At 38.6% G+C, this 26,003-nt stretch overlaps 1 protein-coding gene across 1 annotated transcript in view; it reads right to left on the minus strand.

The window, feature by feature from the left end:
- The window catches only part of GABRA2 (gamma-aminobutyric acid type A receptor subunit alpha2), a 79,290-nt gene that overhangs the window by 24,357 nt on the left and 28,930 nt on the right, over nt 1-26,003 (minus strand). Inside the window, exons 4-8 of the mRNA XM_006111926.5 lie at nt 24,604-24,671; nt 6,574-6,794; nt 4,833-4,915; nt 1,294-1,437; nt 57-209 (exon numbers count right to left, since the gene is read on the minus strand). Of these exons, the coding sequence (XP_006111988.3) occupies nt 57-209; nt 1,294-1,437; nt 4,833-4,915; nt 6,574-6,794; nt 24,604-24,671 (669 nt within the window). The remainder of the gene's footprint in view (nt 1-56; nt 210-1,293; nt 1,438-4,832; nt 4,916-6,573; nt 6,795-24,603; nt 24,672-26,003) is intronic.

Genomic DNA, 26,003 nt, shown 5'->3' on the forward strand with positions numbered 1-26,003 from the left:
CTGACTGGTGCAGATGTTGCCTAATGCACATGCCATTTGTTCCTCAGAGTACTCACCAAAGACTGTCCTTGCAGGTACAGATTCTCTGTTCAGCCAGAATGACACTTGGGAGAGAATGACTGTCATGATGCAGGGGAGGTAAGTCTGAATCACAAAATAACCAATTTTTCTCTTTAAATGAAAATGGGCTGTCATTACTGTATATTCACCTAGTACATGAAAGAGAACAAACAAAAGACCCTGTAAAATGAGCTGTTAGCATCTGTATACAATTCAGTTTCATGGCAATTAATGGTAGCATGGTACGTCTATCTGAAACAAATATGCTGTAGATGCAATCTACAAAAGTACTGTAGGCAGAAAAATCCTGCTGAATGTAAATGGAATGTTTTACTTTATGGGGTGGATCCAACTATCACTGACCTCAAGGAAAGTTTAGCCGTGGGCAGGGCACGCTTGAATCCAGGAAGTTTTCCACAACATGTTCTAGAAGTGATTTTTTTATACAGATTAAAACTTTCTAAACTGGGACTTTCTGGTCCAGCAAAAGCCATGCTCTGGGAGACCCCACGTGCCTGGCAAGGCTGCCTGGCAGAGCTGGGAGCCGTGATAGGGGTGGCCTGGTGAGGGCCAGGAACCTCAGTAAGTATTGAAGCGGGGGGCAGAAATGGTCTCCCCTGGTCCAGTAAAATCCCTCATCTGGACTGGTCAGGTCCCAAGGATGCCAGACCAGGGAGGTCCAACCTGTATTTACAAGGAAAAACTGCAATGACAAAGATCGTAGGCTTCAATCTTGCATATCCATGTGCATGAGTAGATGTACAAAGCCCCACTGAAGTCAACACAGCTTCATGCATATGCAAGGGTCGGCTAAATGTAAGAGCTTGTGGAATAGCTATTGGTATAGGCTATTCTAATAATCTACTGCCCAGAAGAAAAAAAACAAATCACACCATCAATATATTAAAAATGGCATTTCCCATCTTTCACCTTAACCCAGGTTTTGGTTAGAAAGTTTAATAAACCCCCTTAATATTAGGTTTCATGAGAACTCTGTTGAAACAGAAACAGTGAAAAGGAGCAGCTAACCTCCACTACCAGTTGCTATTTCACTAAGCACACAGAATTAGTAAGGTGTTCCTACAGGCTGCTCATACTATACAATAATACTAAAATGCAGTAATCTTATTCCTGCCAATACTGGTTTTGGCAGGCTAATGACATTATACCATCAGCATCTTATGGTTTTTATTATAAAGCAAGTATCCTTTTCTTCCAATACAGTCTACTAACCTGTACTCGATTTAACGGTCTCCTTTCCAACTGTTTGACCTAGCAAATCATACTGATTCAATCTAGAACCATCCGGAGCAACTTGTACGGAATCAGATGCATTGTAAGTCCAAATGTAGGTCACTTCTGAAGTTGTGTATGCATCTATGGGAAACATTAAGAAAATATTTTGTCAGCATTTTAAAACAAAAAGTGTCTATGATTTACAGCCACCGGGCATACATAATTAAAGAGAATTACTTAATTATTTTACTAAAACTGTCATTGTAGTCTAAAACTGATAGGGCAAAATAATTTCCAAACTGCTTAAAAATAAGTATGCAAGTCTCATAGTATACCTTAGAACATAAGGGCATAAGAACATGCAGCAGAGGACTGTGTATTCTTAATTTTCATTGAGCTAACCAACTGAACATGATTGCTCTTGAGTTGTAAGCAACATTTATTTCTAAACTGTTAAATTATTCATTGGGGATTGCTTATTAAATGTGCCCTAAAATCTGAATTGGAATGTGTATGATTTGTTATGTCAAGGACAAGTTAACTTTCTGGAAATTTGTTTCTTCCTATCTATGAGTTTGAAATGAACGACAGGCATTTCCTGCTTGTTTGATATTCATATCTAAATATGGTGGAAGTGCCTACTACTGCAACAAGAGTCACTGTGCCCAGCTATCTCCGGGCCTGGTTTTTTCCTTTTTAAATTCTACTCCTTAACATGGCCCCTCTGAAATGCATGGGGCACAAAGTAAATTCCAGAGGATAGCAAAAAGGAAAAATACCCATGGTGCTCCTTGGCAAAGTGAAGGGACCCACGCTTGCTCCTTTAGAGAGGAGACGAATGAGCTATTCTAGACTCATTCAGGCACACTTGAAAGTTTTACTCTGCCTGGCGCAGGAAAGCTTAAAAAAGGGAACAGCACCATAGGAAGGTAGTGTGAACTGGAAGAAGATTACTATATCTCAGTAAGTTATGTTCTGTCAACATAACATCGACAGAACTCGGTAGTTTTGTCGACCGCAGTAAACCTCATTCTATGAGGAATAACCCCTTTTGTCGACAGAGTTCTGTCGATAGAAGGCGTTATTGCATATACACTGTCCTTTGCATCTATACTCTCTTGTTGACAAAGTGGCTTGCTTTGTCGACAGAATTGGATGTAGTCTGGACACACTTTATTGACAGAAGCTTTGTTGACAGTATCTGTCGACAAAGCCTCTGTCGACAAAAGCCTGTAGTCTAGATGTACCCTCAGAGACTGCTGGCCACAAAGACAGATCGGCCAAGAGGGAGAGAGAGTCACAGGCCTCACTGCTGTTGAAACTGAATGGACAAGTTCAAAAGCAGGGTGCTCCAAGAGAAGAAGCTGGATGCACACCCTAAGTAAAGACTCCATATCTGATGATAAGCTAAGCTCCAAAAGGGTGACAGTAATGTTGAGCATTGAGTTCAGTGGAGCTATTCTGATTGATAACAGCTGAAGATTTGACCACAGCTGTAAACCACAGCTGTAAACCCTCAGCTGGTCAGCTGTTTTTATAATTATTTATGGGGATTTTTTTTAACCTTGTTCTCTTTCCCTTGTTAAAATTAGAAAAATACATGGTACTCTAGAAATGATTTTAATGTTGAGAAATTAAACAATGAAAAAAATAAGAGTAAGAACAGGTGAGAAAGATGCAAAGTGGGCGTATGCAAAGGCATGCATGAGAATCTTCAGCAGTTCTTCATTATTGTGAGCTGCAGCCTGCAGGAAAAGTCAGCTTTTCAAAAGAAAAAAAATATTGTGATCAGGCTTCAATTCTTCTTCTTCCTATAGAACATGAAGATTGGGAGGATGCCAAATAAACAAAACAAGCACAAGCACTGTCATACAGACAAAAAAGCAGAAGAAACTCACTCAGTCTAACATGCCCAATTCCAGCCAGATATATACCAAACTTCTGTGTACAAATGAAGTACTGCTATACAGTGATAGCTTTGTCCAAGAAGGTATATCAGTGGATTTCTTTAATGTTTTGAGATTACCTCTAGCTTTATACTTTCCCTTTGGAATTCAGCCTTTCATAATACTTTGTCGGCAGATCAGTTCATTGTTATATAACTTACTATCTTCCTAGTACATATGGTAAATATGTATTGATTTGTACACCAAATCTTGGGTGTTCTTTCTGCACACAGACAACAGGAGCTGCAAAACCTGTATGTTATTTTTTTGTTGATTTTATGTAACACCTTTGGGGTACGTCTACATAGCAGCATTATTTCAGAATTGATGTAGCTGTTATCTGGTGTTATGTTTATGTGTTACATAGTTTGAGTTAAATTTGTATATACAGCAAAAGATGACTTCCACAGGAAAGAAATTTGATTTATATTCAAAGTAGATTTTGTAACAGACGACCCCACTCAGTCTTCACCAGACAACTCCTATTTGCATATTTTCTAGTTAAATAATGCCTGATAAAAATCTGTAGTCCCTTCTATTTCAGTGCAAAAAAGCTACCTACATCTCTCCAACTGGAGATTCCCCTAGCATGGAGATTATCCTAGAGGGCACAGACCTCGTGCAATCAATTCCTATGTCTTTCCCCTATACACTCCTGGGAAAGGGGACACATCAGAGGTATAGACAGAATATACAAGGCTATGACAATGCCCAGTTTATCAACAAAATTACCCCTTTGCTTATCACCTTGTGGAATGTGGGGTTTGTGTTGTACTCTATTGGGCTATGACCTGTGTGAAATCTGCCAGAGAATCAGATAGCAGTAACCAACCCCTTGAAATTCACCTTTTCTTTTGCGCGTGGCAGTGAATTTGCTGCTCTCTCTTAGGAAAATAAGGGCAAGAGCATGGAAATATATACAAAGAATATATATAATATTTAAAAATCCCCAACTACTATAAATCATAGGACTGATTCTGATCTCTCTTATAACAGAAGTAACACCACTAAAGTTTAGATATACTTGTATAAAACTGGTAGAAGTGAGATCAGGATCAGACCCTACATATTAAACTACAAAACATACACTGTAACTTTAATCTCAAGAAGTCGTCATTTGTTGCAGCCTTCATTAAGAATGAAACAACACATATTATTAAGTGAAGAAATGCAGTGCATTCTAAATTATTCAAGTTAGAACCTTTAGAAACTGCAGAGATATATTTTTGAATGTATGTCTTGGTTTAGAAGGCATTAGTTTACTTTGTATAAATACAATATTTGTATGTTTGTATATAGGTCTTGATTCACCACTGTATTATTGAAATCAATAGAATTACACTAGCATAAAACTAGAACAATGTATGGTAAATTATCCTCTCAACATTTTTAGTTAAAGCGACTTACAGTAATTTTTCGAATGCTTTACAAGATAGAATTCTGAAAAAGATCTCAGCATGTCAAAATACATAATACAGCATAACCTTCTGTGCCTACATAAACCTGGGCAATGACAACTTGTGAAACAAAGTGATGTTGAACCACAAGATATTCATTAGCCAACAGCTACATTCCTAGCTATGTACTCACAGCTGCCAAATTTCAATGGGCATGAATGAGCATCCATTGGAAAGTCCTCCAAGTGCATTGGACATTCAGCTTGGACTGTAAGCCTAAAAGGCAACAGAACACTATATGTTTAAGTCAGTGAACACGACAAAAAAATCAATTCCACAAAAATGAACAGAATTCATGCTGATTTAGGAGATGAAATTGCAGGGTTATATTAAACTAATTAAAATTCATATCACAGATTGCTTCTTTACTTTTGTGTGGTCCTTCAGAAGACATTGATTTATCACATCAAAAACTTACAGCTGACCTCAAAACTATGAGGAAAGGTAATTTAAATGAAAATATAAATTATATAACTATGAGGTGTTAAGAATAGTCATTTTCTTCTAATATTCAGAAGTACAGGCTGTATGGCTCCCAATAGTTTGTTGCAAAAGCATATAAAACAAATGTTTTGTCTAAGAAATGTGTTCCACAAGCATCTGAACATTTATTTGATGTCTTATGTGGAAAGTGAGGAAAAAATGCATCCATTTTCAAAAAATGGATCTTCTGATTCCTCAACTTCTACAATGCACACATCAATGCCAAAACAATAAAAACATGGAATGTCTTGACCAACATTCTTAACTCAAACTCAAAGATAAACATAATCTTAAAATATTTAAAATAATTTATTTCAGATTTTTCATCTGAGTTGCTTTTTATTAAGCACTGAATTGCATGAATGGGCAGGCCCTGGTAGAGTCTATCCTTAGCTACAGTAAAAAATTAAAATAAGTAATCACAGACTGAAAACCAAAACTGTCTATATTAAGCATGCACCTTATTTTCTGAAGTGAAGTGCTTCATTTAGCTTTATTTTCTTAAGATTCATAGTTAGAAGTTAACGAGAAGTAATTTAAGACATGAATTTCACAGCTTCAAGAGCAACATACCTCTACTTAGTTGATTTACAATTGTACACAATTGCATGATTAACTTTATCTGGCAGCTATGTAACAGTTTACATTAGCGGCCTCCAATTTTTCTCTCTCTTCAAATGGAGTGGAAATGGCATTTTCTTTGATTTCTTTCACAAATTAAAGACAAGGTTCTGAATGGTTGAAATTTCAGTCAGTTAAGACTGACATGAATTCAAATATTGATTTGATCACAGTTGAAAATACTATAAATGGTGGTGGCATCAATTTAGTTCCTAGCAAACTTTTCTATGAATTTTCCAACGATCACATAATTCAATGTGAATAGCAGTCTATTTATCAAGACTCAGAATTGTAACTGCTTGGGAGTTATACAGCAAACCAGGACTAAGGTGAACTGTCAGAGCTATGTAGGAAGACTTTATATTACCTTCCTGCTTTATGACTCATGATGTATGCCTTACTCTAGCTAGAGAGATGGAGTTCACTTTCACAACTGGAACAATTCATTAAATGTATTCAAAGAAAATAATTTAAAAGTAAGTAGGAGATTTCTGGCAATTGTTATACAATTACGGTTTTAAACTGCTCAGTACAAGTAATAGCATTGCTACAGAATATGAAAAAGCAAGAATATCTATGTAGATACACATTTTTTATGTTCCTAGTCAGTTGCAATGTGGTTTAATTTAATTAATTGTTCTGACCGAGAAAGTGGACTACATCTCTCCAACCAGAGTAAGGTATATAGCATGAGACATAAAGTATTCATACTTTAGCAAATCCATGTAAATAAATATTGTGTATATAAATAGATTTAAAAAAAGATGTACCTCATGGTATACAAGAGAGTTCCATCATCCTGGATTCGTAGTAGTTTGTTTGGCATTGTCATGTTATGAGCTACTGACTTCTTCCCATTGTGAAAGAATGTGTCTGGAGTCCAGATTTTGCTAGCCATTAAGTTGTTCAGTCGCAGGATGTTCATTGGGCCTTTAAATTTTAACCTCTCATCTTTCCATTTTTGACGGAAGAAAACATCTATTGTGTACTCCTATAATGGAAAAGACATTATTTTTGTCATAATGAACATCAGTCTGTTTTCCAAGCAGAGTACACTAAAATGCTTGTTCTATAAAATCTGTTAATAAAAGTACTTGAAGGGGAAGAATGGTCAATAACTGTAATGGTAGAATATTGAGATTCGTAAAGAGGAACTTAAGAGAAAGCATTAAGGATCTGTACTTGCCTTGGTAAGGTTACGTACAGTAATGCTCATTAACCTTAAATAGACATGCTATTTTATTATACATATGCCCTAAAGATTAGATGACTGTAGTCCAAATTTGTTTTCATAAACACTTTTTCATTTTGTTCTGAAGAATGGCGATCAGTACAAGCCAAATTAGAATGCAGTATTGCAGCAAATGCACTTGTAAAATGCACTTGTAAAAAGAAGCCAGTACTTCAGTAGCATTGAATGGCTATGTTTTGAGTCAAGCCAAGAAAAAAAACCATGTTCAGAATGAACAGGATATATCCAGGAATATTAATGTAAGAAAGATTATTCCCAAGGGGAAAAACAGTCATTAACAAGGCTGTTGAATAATTATGGGCTTTATTAGCATAAATGCATAGATAAGGAACAGTGAGCTATACTACTTCTTAGACATCTGATGAAGAAAAGGGGGCAGATTTGTCAGCTGAAATCCATGTCTGTGAAGGAGCTGATAGAAGGATGCCTTGGTGTTTAAGCTTGGAAGCAATTTGTGCTCAAAGAAGGAAGCTGTGGAAGGAGATTGATGTTCTACTTCCAGGTGAATGAATCACTAACGGCTATCCCACTATTCTGTAGACATTCTGAACACATCTTCGGGGTTGTTTATTGGTGTAGCTAAGAAAAATATTGATAAAAGTATGAGTTTATCAACCAAGTTAAAATTATGTGTGAAAGACCATCCCTCCAACCCCTCTGCAAAACCCCATGCAAATAGAGGAAACTCGCACACACCCTGATCCTGCAAACAGCTTTGTGCAGTAGAATCGTATGCCCACATAGACCTTCAATGGGACTCTCCTTTAGGGTCCATCTGCAAAGAGCTGCTTGTAAAATCAGGGCCTGATTTTATACAGCAAACAACAAAATTAGGTATACAAATATGCAAAAAGGAAATGAACAGAAAAAAAGAAAATTTCCACTTACAGATACTGTAAAAATAGCAATTAACTATTATCAGGCAGATATGCAAGTTTTAATTTAATGGCATCCCTTTCTCGTAAATCCGTAGAAGAAATTTTGCTAAAAATGCAGCTACTGAATGAACCTAACTGCTGGTGAATTATTTGATATGTAGTTTCAGTAACAAAATAAAATTCATTTCTGTATAAACTGCAAATTTTCTAGTGAATGAATCCTACCACCAGTTGGACCTTCCGGCCCAGTACCCTAAGAACCTGACTGGTCCTGAACAAGAGAATTTGCTGGAGCAGGGAAGGTCTCTCCCATTGTGGCTGTGCTACCACTGGGCTAGGACTCCAGCCTGTCCCTGTTGCTGTGTCAGCCCCCTGGGGCTCTCCCCAGCTCCGGTACTACCAAGGCCGGAGTACCATAGCCAGAGCTGGGCAGCCAGGGCAGAGCTCCACAGCTGCCTGGCTCTGAGGCTGGGGCCAGAACTTGCTGGCTGCTGCTGGGGCTGGAGTTCCCCAGTCTCTGGAGCCAGAATGTGGCTGGAGCTCCATGGCCAGGGATGGAGCCAGAGCTCCCTGGCTGCCACTGGGATTGGAGCTCTCTGGCTGGGGCCAGAGGTCCATGGCCAGGCTAGAGCTCCACAGCCCATCCCACCCACCCCCACTCAGGGCTCCTTGCTGAGTTGCCGGTGCCCCTTGCAGAGCTCCTGCTCCAGTGCCAGACCTCTTCTTCCTGGGCTCTCAGGTCCAGGAACATCCGTGGTCCATGCTGGACCATGGATGTTGCTGGCCCAGGGAACCCTGGTTAAGGGAGGTACACCCTGTACCACTTACTGTAGAAGTGGATCTTGGAAGTAGTTAGACCTTCATTACAATAGGGAGAGGTAGAGATGGGGGATCAGGCCTTTGACAAAACATTCACACTTGCCTTCAATGTTTTTTTTTTAAACAAATACTGAGGAAGATGGGGTACCTTGTTGATTTTAACTAAGGCAGGACCTTGCTGATTTAAGATCATAGGCAGGAATGACACATCTGTAGTAATGCTGGCCCTATTGAAGAGCCACTGATTTCAACCGGACCAGGATTTAACCCTGACGACCTGCATACAAAAGAGGACCTTTGGGAAATACTGTCCTGAGAACATAAAAATTTTTAAAAAAAATTCCAAGGGCATCATTTTTCCTCAAAACATAAACAAAAATGAGTTGGTGTCTGTAATGTACAGATATAGCACATCAGGCAATGTTAGCGTTCATGAAAGTGAGGAGCTGAAGACTGAGCTGAGCCAGGCACAATAAGAACAAGCATTGAGAAACTTCCTATTTCACCAATGCAACCCAACCCTGATTTACTATTCCAAACCAGTAAACATCCTTATCTGAACAGTCACAACTCATACAGACTATTCTAAAATGCCAAGAAGTGTTGGAAGTCTTGTGTAATAATTATAAATCCAAATCTAAGGGCATTCCTTTATTTTTCCTGAAAAAAAATTAAAAAGTCATGAGAAGGCAAAAGAACTATTGTTAATTAACAAACATAAAATTATCATGAGTCCCAGGTCAGAGGAAGTGCCCATAATAGGACACTTCCCACCTACAGAGTTCATCACTTGCAACAGCCCCACTCTCCACAGAGGTAGAAACAGCCACCTCATTGAGTGGAACTAGTGTAAGAAACTCTCCATCAGGTATTTGTAATACACCACTTCTATTGAAAATGTTGGGCTTCTGGTTTAACAAGAAGTGGACTAGTAAGTGTACTAAAATTGCTCACAATGTGATAAATAAAAAGGAAACATCATTAAACTTCAAGGTCAATTTCACTTTCAATTTATTAAAATACATTATTGTTTCTGGAAACTTTATATCTTGAACCTTTATGGTTAATAACCATGTCACTGCATTCATGTGCAAGCCTGCTTTTTCAGACCTCATCAACCATCAAGGGTAGGTGGGGGAAGTGGAAGAAGAACTACAATGAAGAACACTACATCCAGCCCACTGTACCCTGTGCCAGGCCCTTCTCCAGCAACAGGAAGCCTGGCCAAAGAGTGCTACACTCATTCTCACCAAAAGTTGTTACTGATGTTAGTAATGCCGAAGAAGAGTTCAAAACCAGAGGCAAAGAAGAGAAGCCCGCACCAGCCAGCAATAGATCAGAGGGAGCCTCCTCTATGTCTACACTACGAGTTTTGCTGGAAGAGGCAATGCAAATGAACTGTGGATTAGCATTTTCTCATGCTTCATTTGCATAATCTCTTCCGATCCGTTTTTGCACTAGGGGTTTTTAGAGCAAAACCAAGCAGTGTGGACATTTCCGTTTTGCGCAAAAAACCCTTTTGCACAAGATCATTATACTCGAAAAGGGTTTTTTGCGCAAAACGGAAATGTCCACACTGCTTGGTTTTGCTCTAAAAACCCCTTGCGCAAAAATGGATCGGAAGAGATTATGCAAATGAAGCACGAGAAAATGCTAATCCACAGTTCATTTGCATTGCCTCTTCTGGCAAAACTCATAGTGTAGACGTAGCCTTGGAGATTTCCCCTATGCCGCTGCCCTGAGAAATATAGACTCTCTGGAGCTGCGATGTGGAGCTCGCACCTGGGCCAAGGGGGAAAGAGATTCTGCAGCTCCACTGCAAACCTTGGTGCTTTTTTACTGATATCTAAATGCTTTTACAGATTTTTATGGGCAGGTCCAATTTTAGGTCTTTTTAAAAATTGGCTGTCCATGAATTTACTGTTAGTTGGCAACCCTGATCAAAATCCCATGGAAATTAGGTGCCTAATTTCACCAGGTTCCATTAAAAATATCTGTCTGCATATAGACAAATCTAAATGTCTGCCTCTGCTGTTTCTAGTCTCTCCATAAACAAATTATATAAATGGATCCTTTGCCCTACTGCATTGCACCTTGTGTACACAATTACAAAAGAACAGCAGAATAACAATTTTTTACACATAATCACACAGGTGGAAAATGTCAACAGAAGATACAAAGTAGAGGAAAATCTGAGCCTTGAAACCATTCTTCTAGTAAATTTGTCCAGGTCTACAGCTAATTCTAACCTAAGCTTAAGGGCAAATTTCCCCTCTTCTATCTATTCTAGTTGCACAGCGAACATGAAATAGAGCAGGGATTGTTGACCCACATCACCATGAGTGTGTCTTGTGGTCAGCCTCCATGTGTATTTCCAATCATCCGAAACAATTCCTATCCTAGACACAATCATATACATAATATCCCCATGGCATCTTCTGCACTGAGACTGGAAAAAGATTAGGAAAGTATTTTGGCTGTCTTTAGTGTAATAAATGCTTTGTCCTTTTGGACTAACATTAATAAATGTGTTTATTCTATTCATTTCACTGCCCTTTCTCATCTTATATGTTTTTGAGCTTGAGACAAAGAAGAAGTCAGCATACTGAGACCAGCCAGCTCTTGGTGGACCACAAGTAATTGCTCTACAGACCACAGCTTGGGAATCAATACAACAGAAGATCAAAAGGGATAATTTTCATCATAACATGTAAAATGTGTATCCTGACGGGAATGGATGATATGTAAAGTGACATTCCTCATGTTACTCTTTTCTGTAAGTCTGGTCCTCTATGTTGTCATACAGAGAATTGAAATATTTGGTCACATATGTAAGTCTGCAATTATTGAAACACAGTGTTCTCCAGCAAAAAAAAAAAAAAATCAGAATTTGTCAAAAGACACCGCACTTACAGAATGTTTAACAAGTCTATATAGAAGGGAAAATGGAGTGCTCAGATACCATTATGTAATAGTTGGTGGTAAATACTTACTTCCTAATGCAGACAACTGCTTTTTATGTATTCAGAAATGGACTTTCGAAAAAAAAGATTCTTAAACTGATGCATTAAAATTGTATTGTGAATTTTACAGATACTCCTTCATTGAGAAAGATGTATTGTCTATATACTCAATAATAGTCAAAATATTATTCAGCACAGTACATTCATTAAGCTAGAAAAGCATACTTTCAGTATTACAGAAAACTTTCTGGTGCTGATTTCTGGTCTAATGAATACTCCTTGTTGATTTGTATTTGAGGTGATGGTCTCACAGCTAGATTCTAATGCAGGTCAAACCTTTCTAAGTCTGGCAACATCTGTGGTCCTGCATCATTTTAGTTAGCCAAATGTCCATTTATCATGAACGTAGCCTAGTTTCCTGCAGTCCCATAAAATTTGTTTACAGACACCAATCCTGGCTCTCCGTGTTCTGTGATGTTATTTAACTCTAATTTACCCTTAAACATCTTCCAAGTGCCCAGTAAGCAGTAGACATATTGACCTCCTGTGGTTTGGCAAATTCTCTAGTTCAACACCAGTCAGGTTCCAAGAGTGCCTGACTATAAAGAAGTTCAACCAGTACTATACATTTATATATGTTGCATTAGATATTACATTTGTAATTTAATATCATCAGTTGCCGTAATCTTGTATATTGCATTATTAGAATTGTTGAGCCTATTTTCTCAGCACCTAAACATTGGGGAAAAAAATCAAGATTTAATTCTTTTTCTTTTAAAAAGTTGTACTTGACACCTATTTGACTGAAGACAGAGGGGTTACGTCTAGACTGGCATGATTTTCCGCAAATGCTTTTAATGGGAAAGTTTTTCCATTAAAAGCATTTGCGGAAAAAAGCATCTAGATTGGCACGGACGCTTTTCCGCAAAAAAAAGCACTTTTTGCAGAAAAGCGTCCGTGCCAACCTAGACACAGTTTTGCGCAAGAAAGCCCCGATCGCCATTTTCACCATCGGGGCTTTTTTGCACAAAACAGTTTTTAGCTGTCTACGCTGGCCCTCTTGCGCAAAAACATTTCCGGAAAAGGGCTTTTGCCCAAATGGGAACGTCAGCATTTGCGCAAGAAGTGCTGATTTCAGACTGTAGAATGTCAGTGCTTTTGCGCAAAAATCAAGTGGCCAGTGTAGACAGCGACTACTTTTGTGGAAAAACTTGCCAGTCTAGACGCAGCCTAGATGTATGTCAGTATCTCTGAAACAAAATTTCACGTAGACTTGAGTCTGAGCAATTCTCTCCCCTTACTTGACAATCTTCTTTATTATGAAGGCTAGACTTGGACAGAGTTTGTGAAGAGTGGGGGAAGAAATTATCTCTCCTGTCTCTCCATGGCTGACAGATTTTGAATCTGAAGGAGAGATGGAAACATTCCATACACTTCAAATATTGTGAGTGCCCATCAGCATTCAGCACTGACACTGAGCAAGCTGAACATTTATTAATCACGTCCTGCAACCCAGCCTTTTTGTTTTGTGAACAGATCAAGCCAAAATTCCTCATTTACTGACTTGTTCAGATTTTTCCAAATTGGTCCTTTATATTCAGACTGTCCTTTATTTAAATAGCAAACTTTCTGAAGTAATTCACAAACATAATTAATGTAAACTGATTCAAAATAAGGTAAGTGTGGAGAAATGAGAAGTTTATTTTTTTTCTGAATTTCTAAAGGCAGTCAAAAATGTGTGTGCGCATGTGGGGGAACAATCCCTCACCTTCCCTTTAATTTATTTTTGTGGGCTTCTCTGGGAGCTGCATCCATGTAGATGAGAGCAGAACTGATCCCTGAACATTTATTTACAAACTCATGTCAGTTGTTTTGTTATTTAAAGTATCAATGTTCCTGGTGTCACATCTTAATTTGTCTTACTGCATCTTAAGGCAATTTAGTGATCAGCCTACTAAATTAGTCCTGCTTCATTTTAATTTCAAAGCTATTAATAATGTAACTCTGTAGCTAAGTGTCAAACACTTCTATGAATCCAAAGGAGCAGTTTTAGGCAAGATCCAAAAGAAAAAATATACAATTATTCAAAGTAGACTCATCTGTGTTGCGTCTGAGCCTTTGGGACACATCTGCCTCCTTGTTATAATGTGATATTTGCCTGAGCAATAAGTATTCTGAGAAATAAGTAAAATTCCTGCAACTTATTTTACTAGTGAATAATTCATCACAGCTCCCTTTGAATGAATGCTAAACATTGGGGCCCAGCTTCCAAACTCAAGTTGATGGTTTATTGCTGCCACTGCAGAAATATCAATGTTTGTTTGCCTTCATTATTTAATTCTTTGTGAAAAGACTTTACTCGCAGTGCAGAGGACCAGTGCAAGATCCTATACAACACTGTCTATGTCACACAGAGGGATAGGAATAGAATGGCAGACAGATGGTTACCTGAATATTCACCATGGAGAGAAAGCTCCCCCCTCCCACCCTCCAATGTTGATTCTTCACAGCTCAGCATGCTAGCTTGCAATGGGAATATTTCTGCTAATCCAATGACCACCAACACTTTGTGCAACCTGAACAAAAGCAGAGGAAATAGCCAAAACTTGGGCCACAGCACTGAAATGCAACCAAGACTCGGGGGATGGATTTCTGCAACTCTGCCCTCTACCACCTGAAAACCAAATACTTTATGTGCCTAGTAGAATCTGGACATGCTGTCAGGCTATGCAAGTTTAAAAAAAAAAAAAAAAGAGAGAGAGAGAGAGAGTCAATTTCTTTTCCCCCTCTTTGCAAGTCAAAAACTATGGAAAACAAGTAGGTGGAGATCAGATGCTTTCATTCAACCTCCAAGGGATCTGAGGCAATCCTACCAATTGTTTAGTGGAGTTATTGTAAATATTGTTGAAGTACTGTCTCCCAGTACTTTTTTCTCATAACAGAGGAGACTGGACTAAATGTTCCCTGAGCCTGGAAAAACCTGAGGGAGAAGACTCTGGGAAAATTTGTGAAATTAAAATTGTAGTATAATCTAGAGGCCCTGAGACCATTAGGGAGAGTGAAGTCTATTCTACAGCCTGCTCTACTATAATGCCAAAGGATCCAGGCCACTGGCAGGTGTGATTGAACATGAGAGTTTAGAGGTTAAAGCCATGAGCTTCTACCACATGAGGTAAAAGCTGCCTCCTACTTAGCTTTTAGCTCATGCAGTACAGGCTCATGGCTTTAACCTCTAAGCTCCCAGGTTCAATTCGACCCACCAATGACCTCAATCTTTTGGCATTACAATAGTTTCCAAGAAAGATCTCTCTCATGGCCAGATGTTTGGCCATAAACTGCCTGGCTTCAGGAGATCCACAGAGAATTCAAATCTAATCTGATAGGTCAAGAAATGCAGGAAAGCTTGATACAATTAATCACCTCAGAAATATAGTACACTAGCTTTGAGCCCTGTGCCTGTTCTCTATAAGCCAATTCTGAAGGGAGCTAGAGCTCATCTGACCAGAATTCTCCCTCACATATATTTCCAGGGGGTTTCCATAGGACAGAGGTTCCCAACCTTTTTCGGTCCCCGTACCCGATTGGCTTTTAGTAAACCTTCCCGTACCCCCTATTCAATAAGGAAATAAATTCTAGACTCTAGAATCCACAACTCTTTTCACTAACACTACTACTTTTGGAATATTTCAATTAGGATAATCTAGTTATTTACCAAATAGTCCCAGTACCACCTTGACAAGCTTCTCGTACCCCCTGAGGATACGCGCACCCCAGGTTGGGAATCCCGGTCATAGGAGAATGTCATGCAGCATGGCTATCCTGACCTTTATTTCTCTGTCCTAAAATTATCCTTATATCCATGGATTCCCATCTCTGTGGCATCTATGCTAGGGGACTTGCATGGGAACCTGTGGGTCACAGAAAGATGGAAGTAATGTGGTCTGTATCTATCTCCCCCTCCACCACTTTTGCCTTTTAGGCAGATTTCCACCTCTTTGCTCCACTCTGTGACCTGGAAGATTGAGGAACATGGGGGAAATTGATTTTTTAACTTAAGAGCAGCCAAACAACTTGTTTTTGTACACACATTTTTTAGCAACTAGCAACAAAAAAACAAAAAAAAAAACCACACCATCACAGATTCTAGAGGAAAAACAATGCACAATAATGAAGTAAAACTAACATATATATACATAGAGAGAGAGAGCGAACGAGAGAGAGAGAACAAATTCACTTCAATTTCATAAAGAGTGAGATTCAACATTGTTCAATGGGCTGGCACAAGGACCCTATTTAGGTCTATTTCATATTTAACTGAAAAGTTGACATTTGCTGCAGAAGACTTTTGACAAAAATCATTTTCTGTGGAGGAAAAAACCTTCATTTTTCCATCCAGCTATATGGAAAAGCTACTGCACCTTGAAGCCCCATTTGGTCCTCAAAACAGGGTTCTGGTGCAGACTTTTGAAGCAAAGTTAAGGTTAAACAATAAAATACAGAAGTGTCGGGAAGTTGATCTGTTATAATATTCAGATTAAGCTTAATCCAGTTTTTGTACGTGCTTATCCAGATTCTGCTACCTTGCACACATTGAGTAATATCTCACACTGTGTAATCCCACTGAAGATTAGAAATAGAAAAGAGGAAATTCCATGAGAGGAACCTGGCTGTAGTTTCCTCTCTGTGGCACTCTGCTACTCATCCTAGAGTCTGGCTGTATATTTTGTGCTCCAAATAATGACTCAGAACATACAAAATAATATTTCCCATTTGAAAATTTTACAGGCTCTTCTCTTGAGGAGATCAGCAATTTTTGGATTCTCGAGACACTCTCGTTGGCTGAATGAGAGGGTGGCTTTGTCATAACTCAATCTTGAGGAAAAGCTGTAAAAACCACTGAAATAGAGGTGAAAATATACAACAAAAATAAAGATCTCTTTAAGTACAGTATTTTCAAAAGGGCATTCAGAAAGCCAATTGCCTGAATTCACAAAGGGCATTCAGAAAGCCAATTGCCTGAATTCACAAATTTACTTGAGATTGTCATTGTCAGCCATGTTCCACCTAAAGTTTAACTAACTTCTACCTCAGATTTTCAATGTTATGGTTTTTAACCTTAATTATAGATGCTGTAATTAACTGCTTTAATTACCATTTAGTCCTATAGCATTCCTTGGACAATTATGGTAATTAACAGTTTAGAGATACTGCTTTGTTTTTCAGTTGCTTTGTTTTTGTTTTTTACAAATTAAGCTCTCTCCTCTCAGGCTAATGTCACAATAAATTTGCCTCACTAACCTGGTTGGAAGCCGTTAGGGCTTTATATCACAATACTGAATGTATACATTTCATAGAAATAACAATGCAACAGCTGAACCTCTAAAGGTGCAATCTGCTTTATACCCCATTTTGGCTTCCCTTTTTCTTGGCATAATGAAGTTGAAAAACAACTCTAGCACATTGCTCTTTTTTCCCTTTGATCCTGAACTCTGTGGATTTCACATTATACAGAAAAATTACAGCAGTTTTCCCACAATTAATCCAGCATCAGCGCATCAGTTGGGTTGCTATCTGAAGAAGTGGGCTGTGCCCACGAAAACCCATGATACCATCTACATGTTTTGTTAGTCTATAAAGTGCCACCCGACCATTTGTTGTTTTTTTCTGTATAGACTAACTTGGCTACCCCCTGAAGCATAGTAACTTTAAATAGACCTTGTTTGCCTTCAGCTAGACTAGATGAAAAGGTATAGTATTATTTGTAAGAAAGCATCAGGTCTTGATGCACAGGCAGGAGTTTCAATGTAGCAGAGGAGAAGAGCACATGACAAGAAAACTGTAATTTCAAAGTAAAATGTAGTTTAAGGAAAACTTGCACTGATACACTAAATGATGTCAAGTGAGATGCAGCTATTAAGGTCATTTTTAAAAAAAATCAGGACTAATAGATATTATGACAATGAATGCACAGGTTCTTTTAATCAGATATCCACATTCAACGTTGTAATAGATTTTGGATTTTAATGTTAGTTATCCAATTTATTTCTCTGGACTTAAATCAATTCATAAGCATAGTACTCTGACTGAAAATAAAAAGAGGACCTATATTACAAAACAAAAGCATTTATTTTTTTCCATACAAAAATATTCAAAAAGTAATGGGCTTGATTCACCATGGCATTATTCCAGTCATATGCAAGTGTAACTATCAGAATTGATGGAGTTATTTTTCTTAAACCTTTGTACTCTGAGTGGAGCATAAGCCATCTATAAGTCTCCTCCACTTTACTCTGTCTTGAGACAAAACTTCTAGCTGACTCCAGGAGTACCCCAGTTGTTGTCCTGCAATATCAGTAGATCTTCTCCACGTTGTCCGAGATCTTCCTTGTGGGTTCCATGTGAGAGCTTGACGGACTATGCTGGATGATGGTTTTCTGAGAGTGTGGCCTAGCCACTTTTCTTCTCTTGTTTGAACATGGAGTGCTTCTTGTCCTGCTCTGTTCCATAGCTCCTCTTTTGGACATAAGTGGAGTATGACAGTAGTGAATTTTGCACTGTATCTTTTATCCATGTGACAGTTTATCCTGCATGACAGTAAAATAAAAGACTAAAACCTACATATTTTCAAAACTATAGCCATCTGAAAATTTCCTTTACTTTGAAGCATCTTTATTAGTAAAGAACGATATCAAATGAGACATAACTCAAGATCATTTAGGCTATGTCTAGACTGCAGGGTTTTTTCGAAAAAAGTTGCCTTTTTTTGAAAAAACTTCACCTGCGTCTAGACTACAGCCATGTTCTTTCGAAATTAAATCTAAAGAACGCAGCTTTTCTTCGACGGAGGTACTCCTCATTTCACAAGGAATAACACCTTTTTTTGAAAGAGCTCTTTTGAAAAAAGGCGCTATGTCATGCAAACTGTGCTTTTTTGAAAGAGAGCATCCTGACTGCCTGGGTGCTCTCTTTCAAAAAAGCAGCATGTTTTTTCAAAAGTACTGATTGTAGTCTAGATGCTCTTTTTCGAAAGAAGCTTTTTCGAAAGCATCTTTTGAAAAAGTCTCTTTCGAAAGAGGCTTGCAGTCTAGACGTAGCCTTAGATACAGAAGTGCCTTTAGCCCTGACTTGAAAGATGCTTTCCATTAGTTTTCAGTATTCAAATACAAATTTTTTTTCTAAGTACTATAGAAGAGAAAGTCATCCATTTCACTCTCCCATAATTCTGGAATGCACAAGGTGATATCCATCTCAGAATTAATACAGGTATTTATTTTGGTTTGGTTAAACTGGTTGGCTACTAATCATTCAAAGCAATGATCATGTGAAAAAGTGAAAATTAAAACTGGTCTAAATGAAGAAAGGACACAAAATGTAGGCATTAAAGCTTACCTAGATAGTCTAACAATAATGTAATGAATATTGTGATATAGCCCACACTTAGTAGAATAATCCTAATAATTCTTTGTGGTCCCCTGCCTCTCCTCCCCCTATCGCCTGGTTTATATCATAACATAAAGTGCAACAGATAAGCTAACGAAGGGATAGCTGGGCAAAGGTGACTATGAATTCAATTTCCAAGTTCTGCAGTGAGTATATAAATTACATTGATGGTTTTAGGATTCTCTCAGCCCCTGTGTGCTTACCAAATTCCCAAGATGACCATTTCAAATAATTAAGGGGGAGATGGAGGGGAGGGACAGAGATTAGGATTCAACTCACAAGAATAAAGGGCATCTATACTAACTCCACAGAACATGAAATAGAAATGATTAAAGCTGTTTTGCAATGGGCAAAATTATGTATTTATTTATTTGGTGCAAAAGAAAAAGCGTCACAAATGAGCCCTGCCAAGTTTTGATTAAGTCCTAAATTTATAATCTAACTGTGGCTTTTTTGTTTTGAAGAATGTTCTTTTGTTACTTCTGTCTTTTGTAGTTGGAAGGGAGAAATAAGTGTCATATGTACTCAAGCATAAGCCTAATTTTTTGGTAAAAAATGAAGCAGTAAAGAGCAGGAATCAGCTTATGAACGGGTCATTGTGTTTTACCATTTTTTAAATGGGGGGGGGTGAAGGGATGGTTGTCAAACTTCAGTTCCCAGCCCAGCAAACTGCTGGTGTGCTAGGACATTTTATGTACCTTGAATGTCTGCAGGCATGGAGCCCTTCAGCTTCCAGTGGCTGCTGTTTGCTGTTCTGGGTCAATGGGAGTGGCAGGAAGTGGTGATCAGTACATTCCTCAGCCTGTGCTGCTTCCCGCAGCTCCCATTGGCTAGGAATGGTGAATAGCAGCCTCTGGGAGCTGAGGGGCTCCATGCCTACAGACACTCCAGGTAAACAAAATGTCCTGACATGCCAGAGACTTATGCAGACAAGCTGGGACCAGAAGTTTGCAAACTACTGATACAGAGTAGGCTTATGAATGGATCATTGCAATTTTTTTAAACTTGGGGGAGGATGGTCCAGCTTATGAATGAATGGTCTTATGATTGAGTATATGTGTCATCTGCATCTCCGCAAGGAGGCAGGGCAACAGGAAGAAATCACAAAGACTTCTCTACCCAAATAAAAGCAGAAATGGAGACTATGAGCAACCATGACAAAAATATGAACTCACATGGATGTGGAATTTTTGACCTATCATAACAAAACACAAGTACTAATGACATATCCTGCTACTGACACACCATAAATAGTTTTGAACAGAGTAAAAACAGTTACCATAATGCATGCATTCTTGCAATACCTCTTTTAAAATTCAGTTTGTGCAACAATTCTGAAGCCAACAATTAGGACATTAGATAATTCAGTTTATGCATAGGAGATAAGATTGTTTTCCAAAAAACTTTCTAAATTAATTAAATCTTGATGAGCACTAACCAATGCTGTATGTGAGGGTTTAGCACAAAAAATCTTAACTTTTTAAAAAAATCTTCCAATGTTAAATCATTGAACCATATTCTGTTAGATTTACTAACAGTTTTTGCTTGACAGCTTGATACCGAGTTTTGAAAACTCCTCAGAGTAAATGATTGGTTGGCAAAACTTGGGATTTCAATGGAAACCTGTATTGAGGCATTGGTTTTAAGTGAAACTTAGATACAAAATACATCAACACTGATGGAAATTGAGAACACGATCTGCAATATGCAGTGGCCATAACTAATTCCTATTACCTATTCCTATCATTTCCAGTATGGATCTCCCCTGTTCCGTAGAGAAAGTGAAGTCAGTGTGAATCAACCACACCCAGTGGCACTGTTCCCAGACCTTTTCTGTGGTCCTCACTCCACATGCATTGTACTTCCATCCCTAGGTGCCAGTAGAAAAACTTGCAGAAAGTTAAGGTAAGCAGAGACTAATCACTCTGCCACCAATCTTCAGCTATCAGAGAAAAAACTCTTATGAATAAGTCCTAGAAGAAGCAGTAGCTATGGGACATCTTGGCAATGCAACAGCACTGGCAGAGAACCTGACGTCAAGGTGCTTAGTGATAACATTTGTACATTCTTGAAGATCCCTGGGATTCAGCCAGCCTGAGAGCAGGACCACTGCCATTTCCTTGGAGAACTAAGGGTGAGGGTGAGGAGAAGGCAATCATATCCATCCTCCCAATGAAACAATTCAAGGAAAATTCTGAGGAGGAACTGTGATTTTAGTGAAACTGCACCCATATTCCCCTCTGTAATCAACCATAAGGCTTTCAGCTCCACAGCCATCAACTGTCTTGGGCAGAGATCCACATCTCACTCCTTCTTAATTGGGGTGCTAAAACTGCCCAGCTCCCTGTCTTACACTGTGATACCCTAAAAGGCCAGCACCTATAATTTGCTTTCTTTTTGAAGGTGCTGACCAGATCATTGTCCACAGATAGAAATCACCATTCATCTCCTTCTAAACAAGAACATTTATTCTTAAGGCAAAGAGCATTACAGAGAAGCATATTAAAACAACAAAGAAAATACATACTTACTAGAAAGATTGCCAGAATTCACCCCCTCACATACAACTGGTAGGTTTTAGTCCTTCAAAACCCACAACTGGGTTTTCCCCATAATTACTTATTCTTCCAACTTAGATCCAGAACTAGAACAAAGCCTGGACAGATCAACAATTTATACAGCTTGGTTCTTTTATCTTGGCCTTCTGTAACAGGTTATCAGCAGACTATGTCCCTTTCTATAGGGAGTAGATTCAAAAGGATGGATTTTTGCATAATGAGAGATGTGGAAGTTGCATTAGTCATTCTTTAGGGATTACCCAGGGAATCCACTTAACTCTTGTTGTCTCCACAAGTCCATACTTATCTGGAACAATTCAGAATGTGAATGCCTTTAAACTTCCCAGGTCTCACATCCATCACTTCTGTAATAAGTTGAGGGTCTGCAACATAAAATCAGCAGGCCTGAAATCTAGTGAGAAAGATTTCGGCTCAGTGGAACTGCAAGCAGGAAAGAGGTTTGGCTAATGAGAAATAGTATAAGCCAGGTCAAGCATAAAGAATGCCAAAAGTTATCAAGCATAGGTACCAGGCACAGGCTGTAAGCACATTCCAGAGGGGTCGTAACAGAACGCCTCGCTGAGAAACATTTTGGTACCACCCGCCTCCCCACAAATAATGTACATATAGCCTAGGTTCAGGACTGGGTCGAAGTTGACAGCATGATGAATAGTAAGTAAACCCCACTTCTGTGAGGTAAGGGGCAGTAACCACGTAATAGAGGGTGGCAACCTGATACGTCAAGAGTGACGTGTAACTTGTTTGTACCTGTGTATAAATGTGCACCCCAAAGGGTGATCGCCAGCTGACCATGGTGGGGGAGGGGAGGGACTGGAAATCCAGAGTTCTTAGTGGGTGTTAGCTCATTGCCATGGCTTACATAAGGTATAGTGGCACAGCGATAAATCTGTTTGCTGACAACTATTATTGTATGTCATTTGGCAATAAATCTGCTTGGGTGATTTCAATCCTTATCTGATTTGTGGTCTCTGGGGAGTATGTCATGTTAACTAATTGCATCTGATTATCGCACCAGACAGGGGAGTAAACACATGCATGCACGCAGCAGAAAGTTTAACATCATTGACGAAGTAGAGGACCTGTCAGGAACCCACTGGGATCATCCCAAATCCTGATTGACGATAACTTCTACTATGGCAAAAATGTAGTATTTTAGTATCAGTGTATAAATGTAAATTTGATGTATAATGATTTGCCTATGAGATCTGTATGCTTCTATTTCACCTTTTTTCTCATGATTAGACAACATCTGCATTGTAAACTAAGTTGTGTCTTCTAGAAAGTATGTAATCCTTATCTGGAATGCTTTGTAAATTGCTTGGTGTGAGTGGAGGATGTGTGTAAGTGTGAAAGCCATCACAGATGCCCAGATGGTCAAGAAGTGGGAACCTTGAAGATAACCAGGAAACATCCATTGTGTCTGAGGCTGAATTAAATTAGCCAAATTGATGAACCCTGGAGACAGGCAGAGCCCCCCAAAAGTGAGACACAAACAAGAGATAAGGATGGGAAGCCTCACAATAACCATCAATGGATAACTGTGGAAAACTCTGAGATTAACACCTTTTAAGAATGAATGATTGCAACATGACACTGCAAAACCTATAGACTCAAATAGGAGCTTACATAAATGAGAAGGGAGGCTCTTGCCATTTGACTCTGGGTTTGATCCTCCAAGCCAAGCCTCAGAGGAGCCTTGAATCGCAATCAAAAGCCCCTGATTGAAAGATTCCGACCCTTGCCTGGCTAGTAAGACTGACTTGAGCCATGACAGACTGGTAACTATACATCATGTGCACCTGTATGTGTGGGCTTGTCTTTATGAAGCATATGTTAGCTGCTTTCATACTGTAGTCTTAATAAATGTAGCATCTTGCCTTTTCCCCTAAAAAGATCCCATGTGCTTCTTAAAAGCATAACACTCTCCTCTAGGGAAGTTACATACAATTTTGGCTCACCTTAATACATAAAATTAATAAAATAAGAACTTCCAAAGTGTTGAAGGAAATTGCCATATCAGTCACAGGAACATCAAAAAGTCTTCCTCCCTTTGGAGTTTCCCCCTTCAAAAAATGTTTTGTTTTTCGCAAACCAAACAGGGGATGCTAAAAACATTTTCCACTCTGGGTAACAACACACCTTGCACTGACCATGTAGGCCAAGACGGTTAGCTTCCTATTTTAATCACCATTGTTGCTGATGCGGCTAGTCCTTCCTGACCTGAGTAGTTCCATTGCCTTTAAGGAGGTAACCTAAGAACAACTAATATAAGTGTTTGCTGTATTAGAGCCATTGTCCAGAACTGCCAGTCAGAAACTTACAAACACAAGGGACTCCTTCCTTCCAGGAATTTTTCTCAAACCATTTCATTGTGGGGGCAGAGTTTGAGATCCATGAGGAACAAACCTCATAGCCCACTCTCTTTCTCTCTCTCTCTCTCTCTCTCTCTCTTTGTCCCAAGCCATCCATCCCAAAGTCCTGGAAAGCTCCTCAGCTTGTCCAGTCATTGGGAATCTATGATCTTCTTTACAAAAGGCTGATATAAATAAAGCCATTCAACAAAACACTGTATTTATAACAACTTGGGAACTGTTACAGATAGGCTTTCCCTGCCTTGACTTCAGTCTGGGTGAAATCCACCCAAGTGCAAAGCACCAGTAGAAAGCCTATGATCACCTATGTCACACCACACATCCTTTAACATGTATCAATGTTATATTGCCATAACTCTATTGATTTCAATTAATTTACTTCTGATATGCTCCAGTGTAAATGGGAGCAGAATGTAAACATTCTTCCAAGTTAACAGTATGCCTCCTTAGCCTTTCTGCACTAATTAAGCAAAATATTGGTTGACTCAGGAACTCACCATGTCTGTGTCTGAAACAGGTCCAAAGCTGGTTACATAGATGTTAGTGAAGACTTCTGTTATACTGTCTGATAATAGAAGAGAGAAATAAACAAATGTTTAGCATTGACATTTTCTGTATTCTGCCCACAAAGTGACGTGAAACATTCTGAACCAGATTCTGCTCTCAGTCATACTGTTGTAAATATGGAGTAACTCATTAGAATTACTCTGTTGTTATACTGGTGTTAATAGAAGAAAACTTGGCCCCTAGAGGGCTTCACTTACAGCAAATATAAACAACATTCCTATTTTCAGAGCCAGCAAAAATAATTACAATGCCTGGAATTTAATAAGATGCCACAATTCTAAACATAAAACACCTTTGTTGCAGAGCTATTATTCCTAGTGTTGCCGATCATGGCTGTTAAAAGCTTTCTAATTCAAGGCTATATTTTTCAGACTGAACAGCTTTTTCAAAGCCTAAGAAAATGTTTACAATACAATTATCAATGTGCTAAAAATAACTGTGCCCCAGCATCATACATTTTAATTGTTTTAAGTGACAAGTGTTTAAATATAATAGTCCCTTCCCTCTCTGTATTCACCATGCTGCTGAACAGTTGTAGCTCTGTAAGAACTGGAAAGAATGTCCTCCTAATGATTATAGTTGGACAGCCATGATACCAGTAGATTGAATATTGTTCTATAGGGAAAAATAATTGCTGAATTTTCTATCTTCTATTTTCAATTAGGTGCAAAACTGAATGATACACACTAACAGAGATGGGCCATACCAGCAGAAAATTTCCTACCGCAGTTTCCAACTACCATTTAATTATCAGGCACCTAAAATACTGAATATTCTGCCTTTCAGCAATTTTTTAGCTGAAAAAGAAAAAAAAAGTACTTAACAGCTAAGTGTGATTTGACAATGAGCATACTATGTCCTTTTCTAAAAAGTACAGTGCACCTTGTAATTGCTCTTTGCTATATCTTGACCTTTATATTTGATCAAAACACAAACAGGAAATTCATGGTTTTTATTCTTGATTAAAAGCTGTTCTGAAAACAATCTTTTGACCATGATGTTGTACGAATTTTTCATACCATTGTGAATATTACAATGTAGGCCTAGCATTACAAGCCCAAAAGGAAGACTGGCATAGATTAGTTTCTTATATAATCAATGTTTTCCTTTCAAAGAGCAGTGTAATTGAACACGCTAGTGTTCATGTGCGCCACTTCCCTATACTGAATAAAATTTGATGTGCTCAATTGTTTATATAGGCTTCATATGCTAATATTCCCTTTTATTTTTATTAACAGCTAAGAGCAAGACTGTGACAGTTATAAACCAGTGTATTTTGGGAATGGTGTAGAGACACATCTCCACAGCAGGGATTTTGCTGGTGCAATCC

This window comes from Pelodiscus sinensis, chromosome 4 (genome assembly GCF_052426305.1).
Source record: "Pelodiscus sinensis isolate ZL-2025 chromosome 4, ASM5242630v1, whole genome shotgun sequence".
Taxonomy (NCBI): Eukaryota; Metazoa; Chordata; order Testudines; family Trionychidae; genus Pelodiscus; species Pelodiscus sinensis.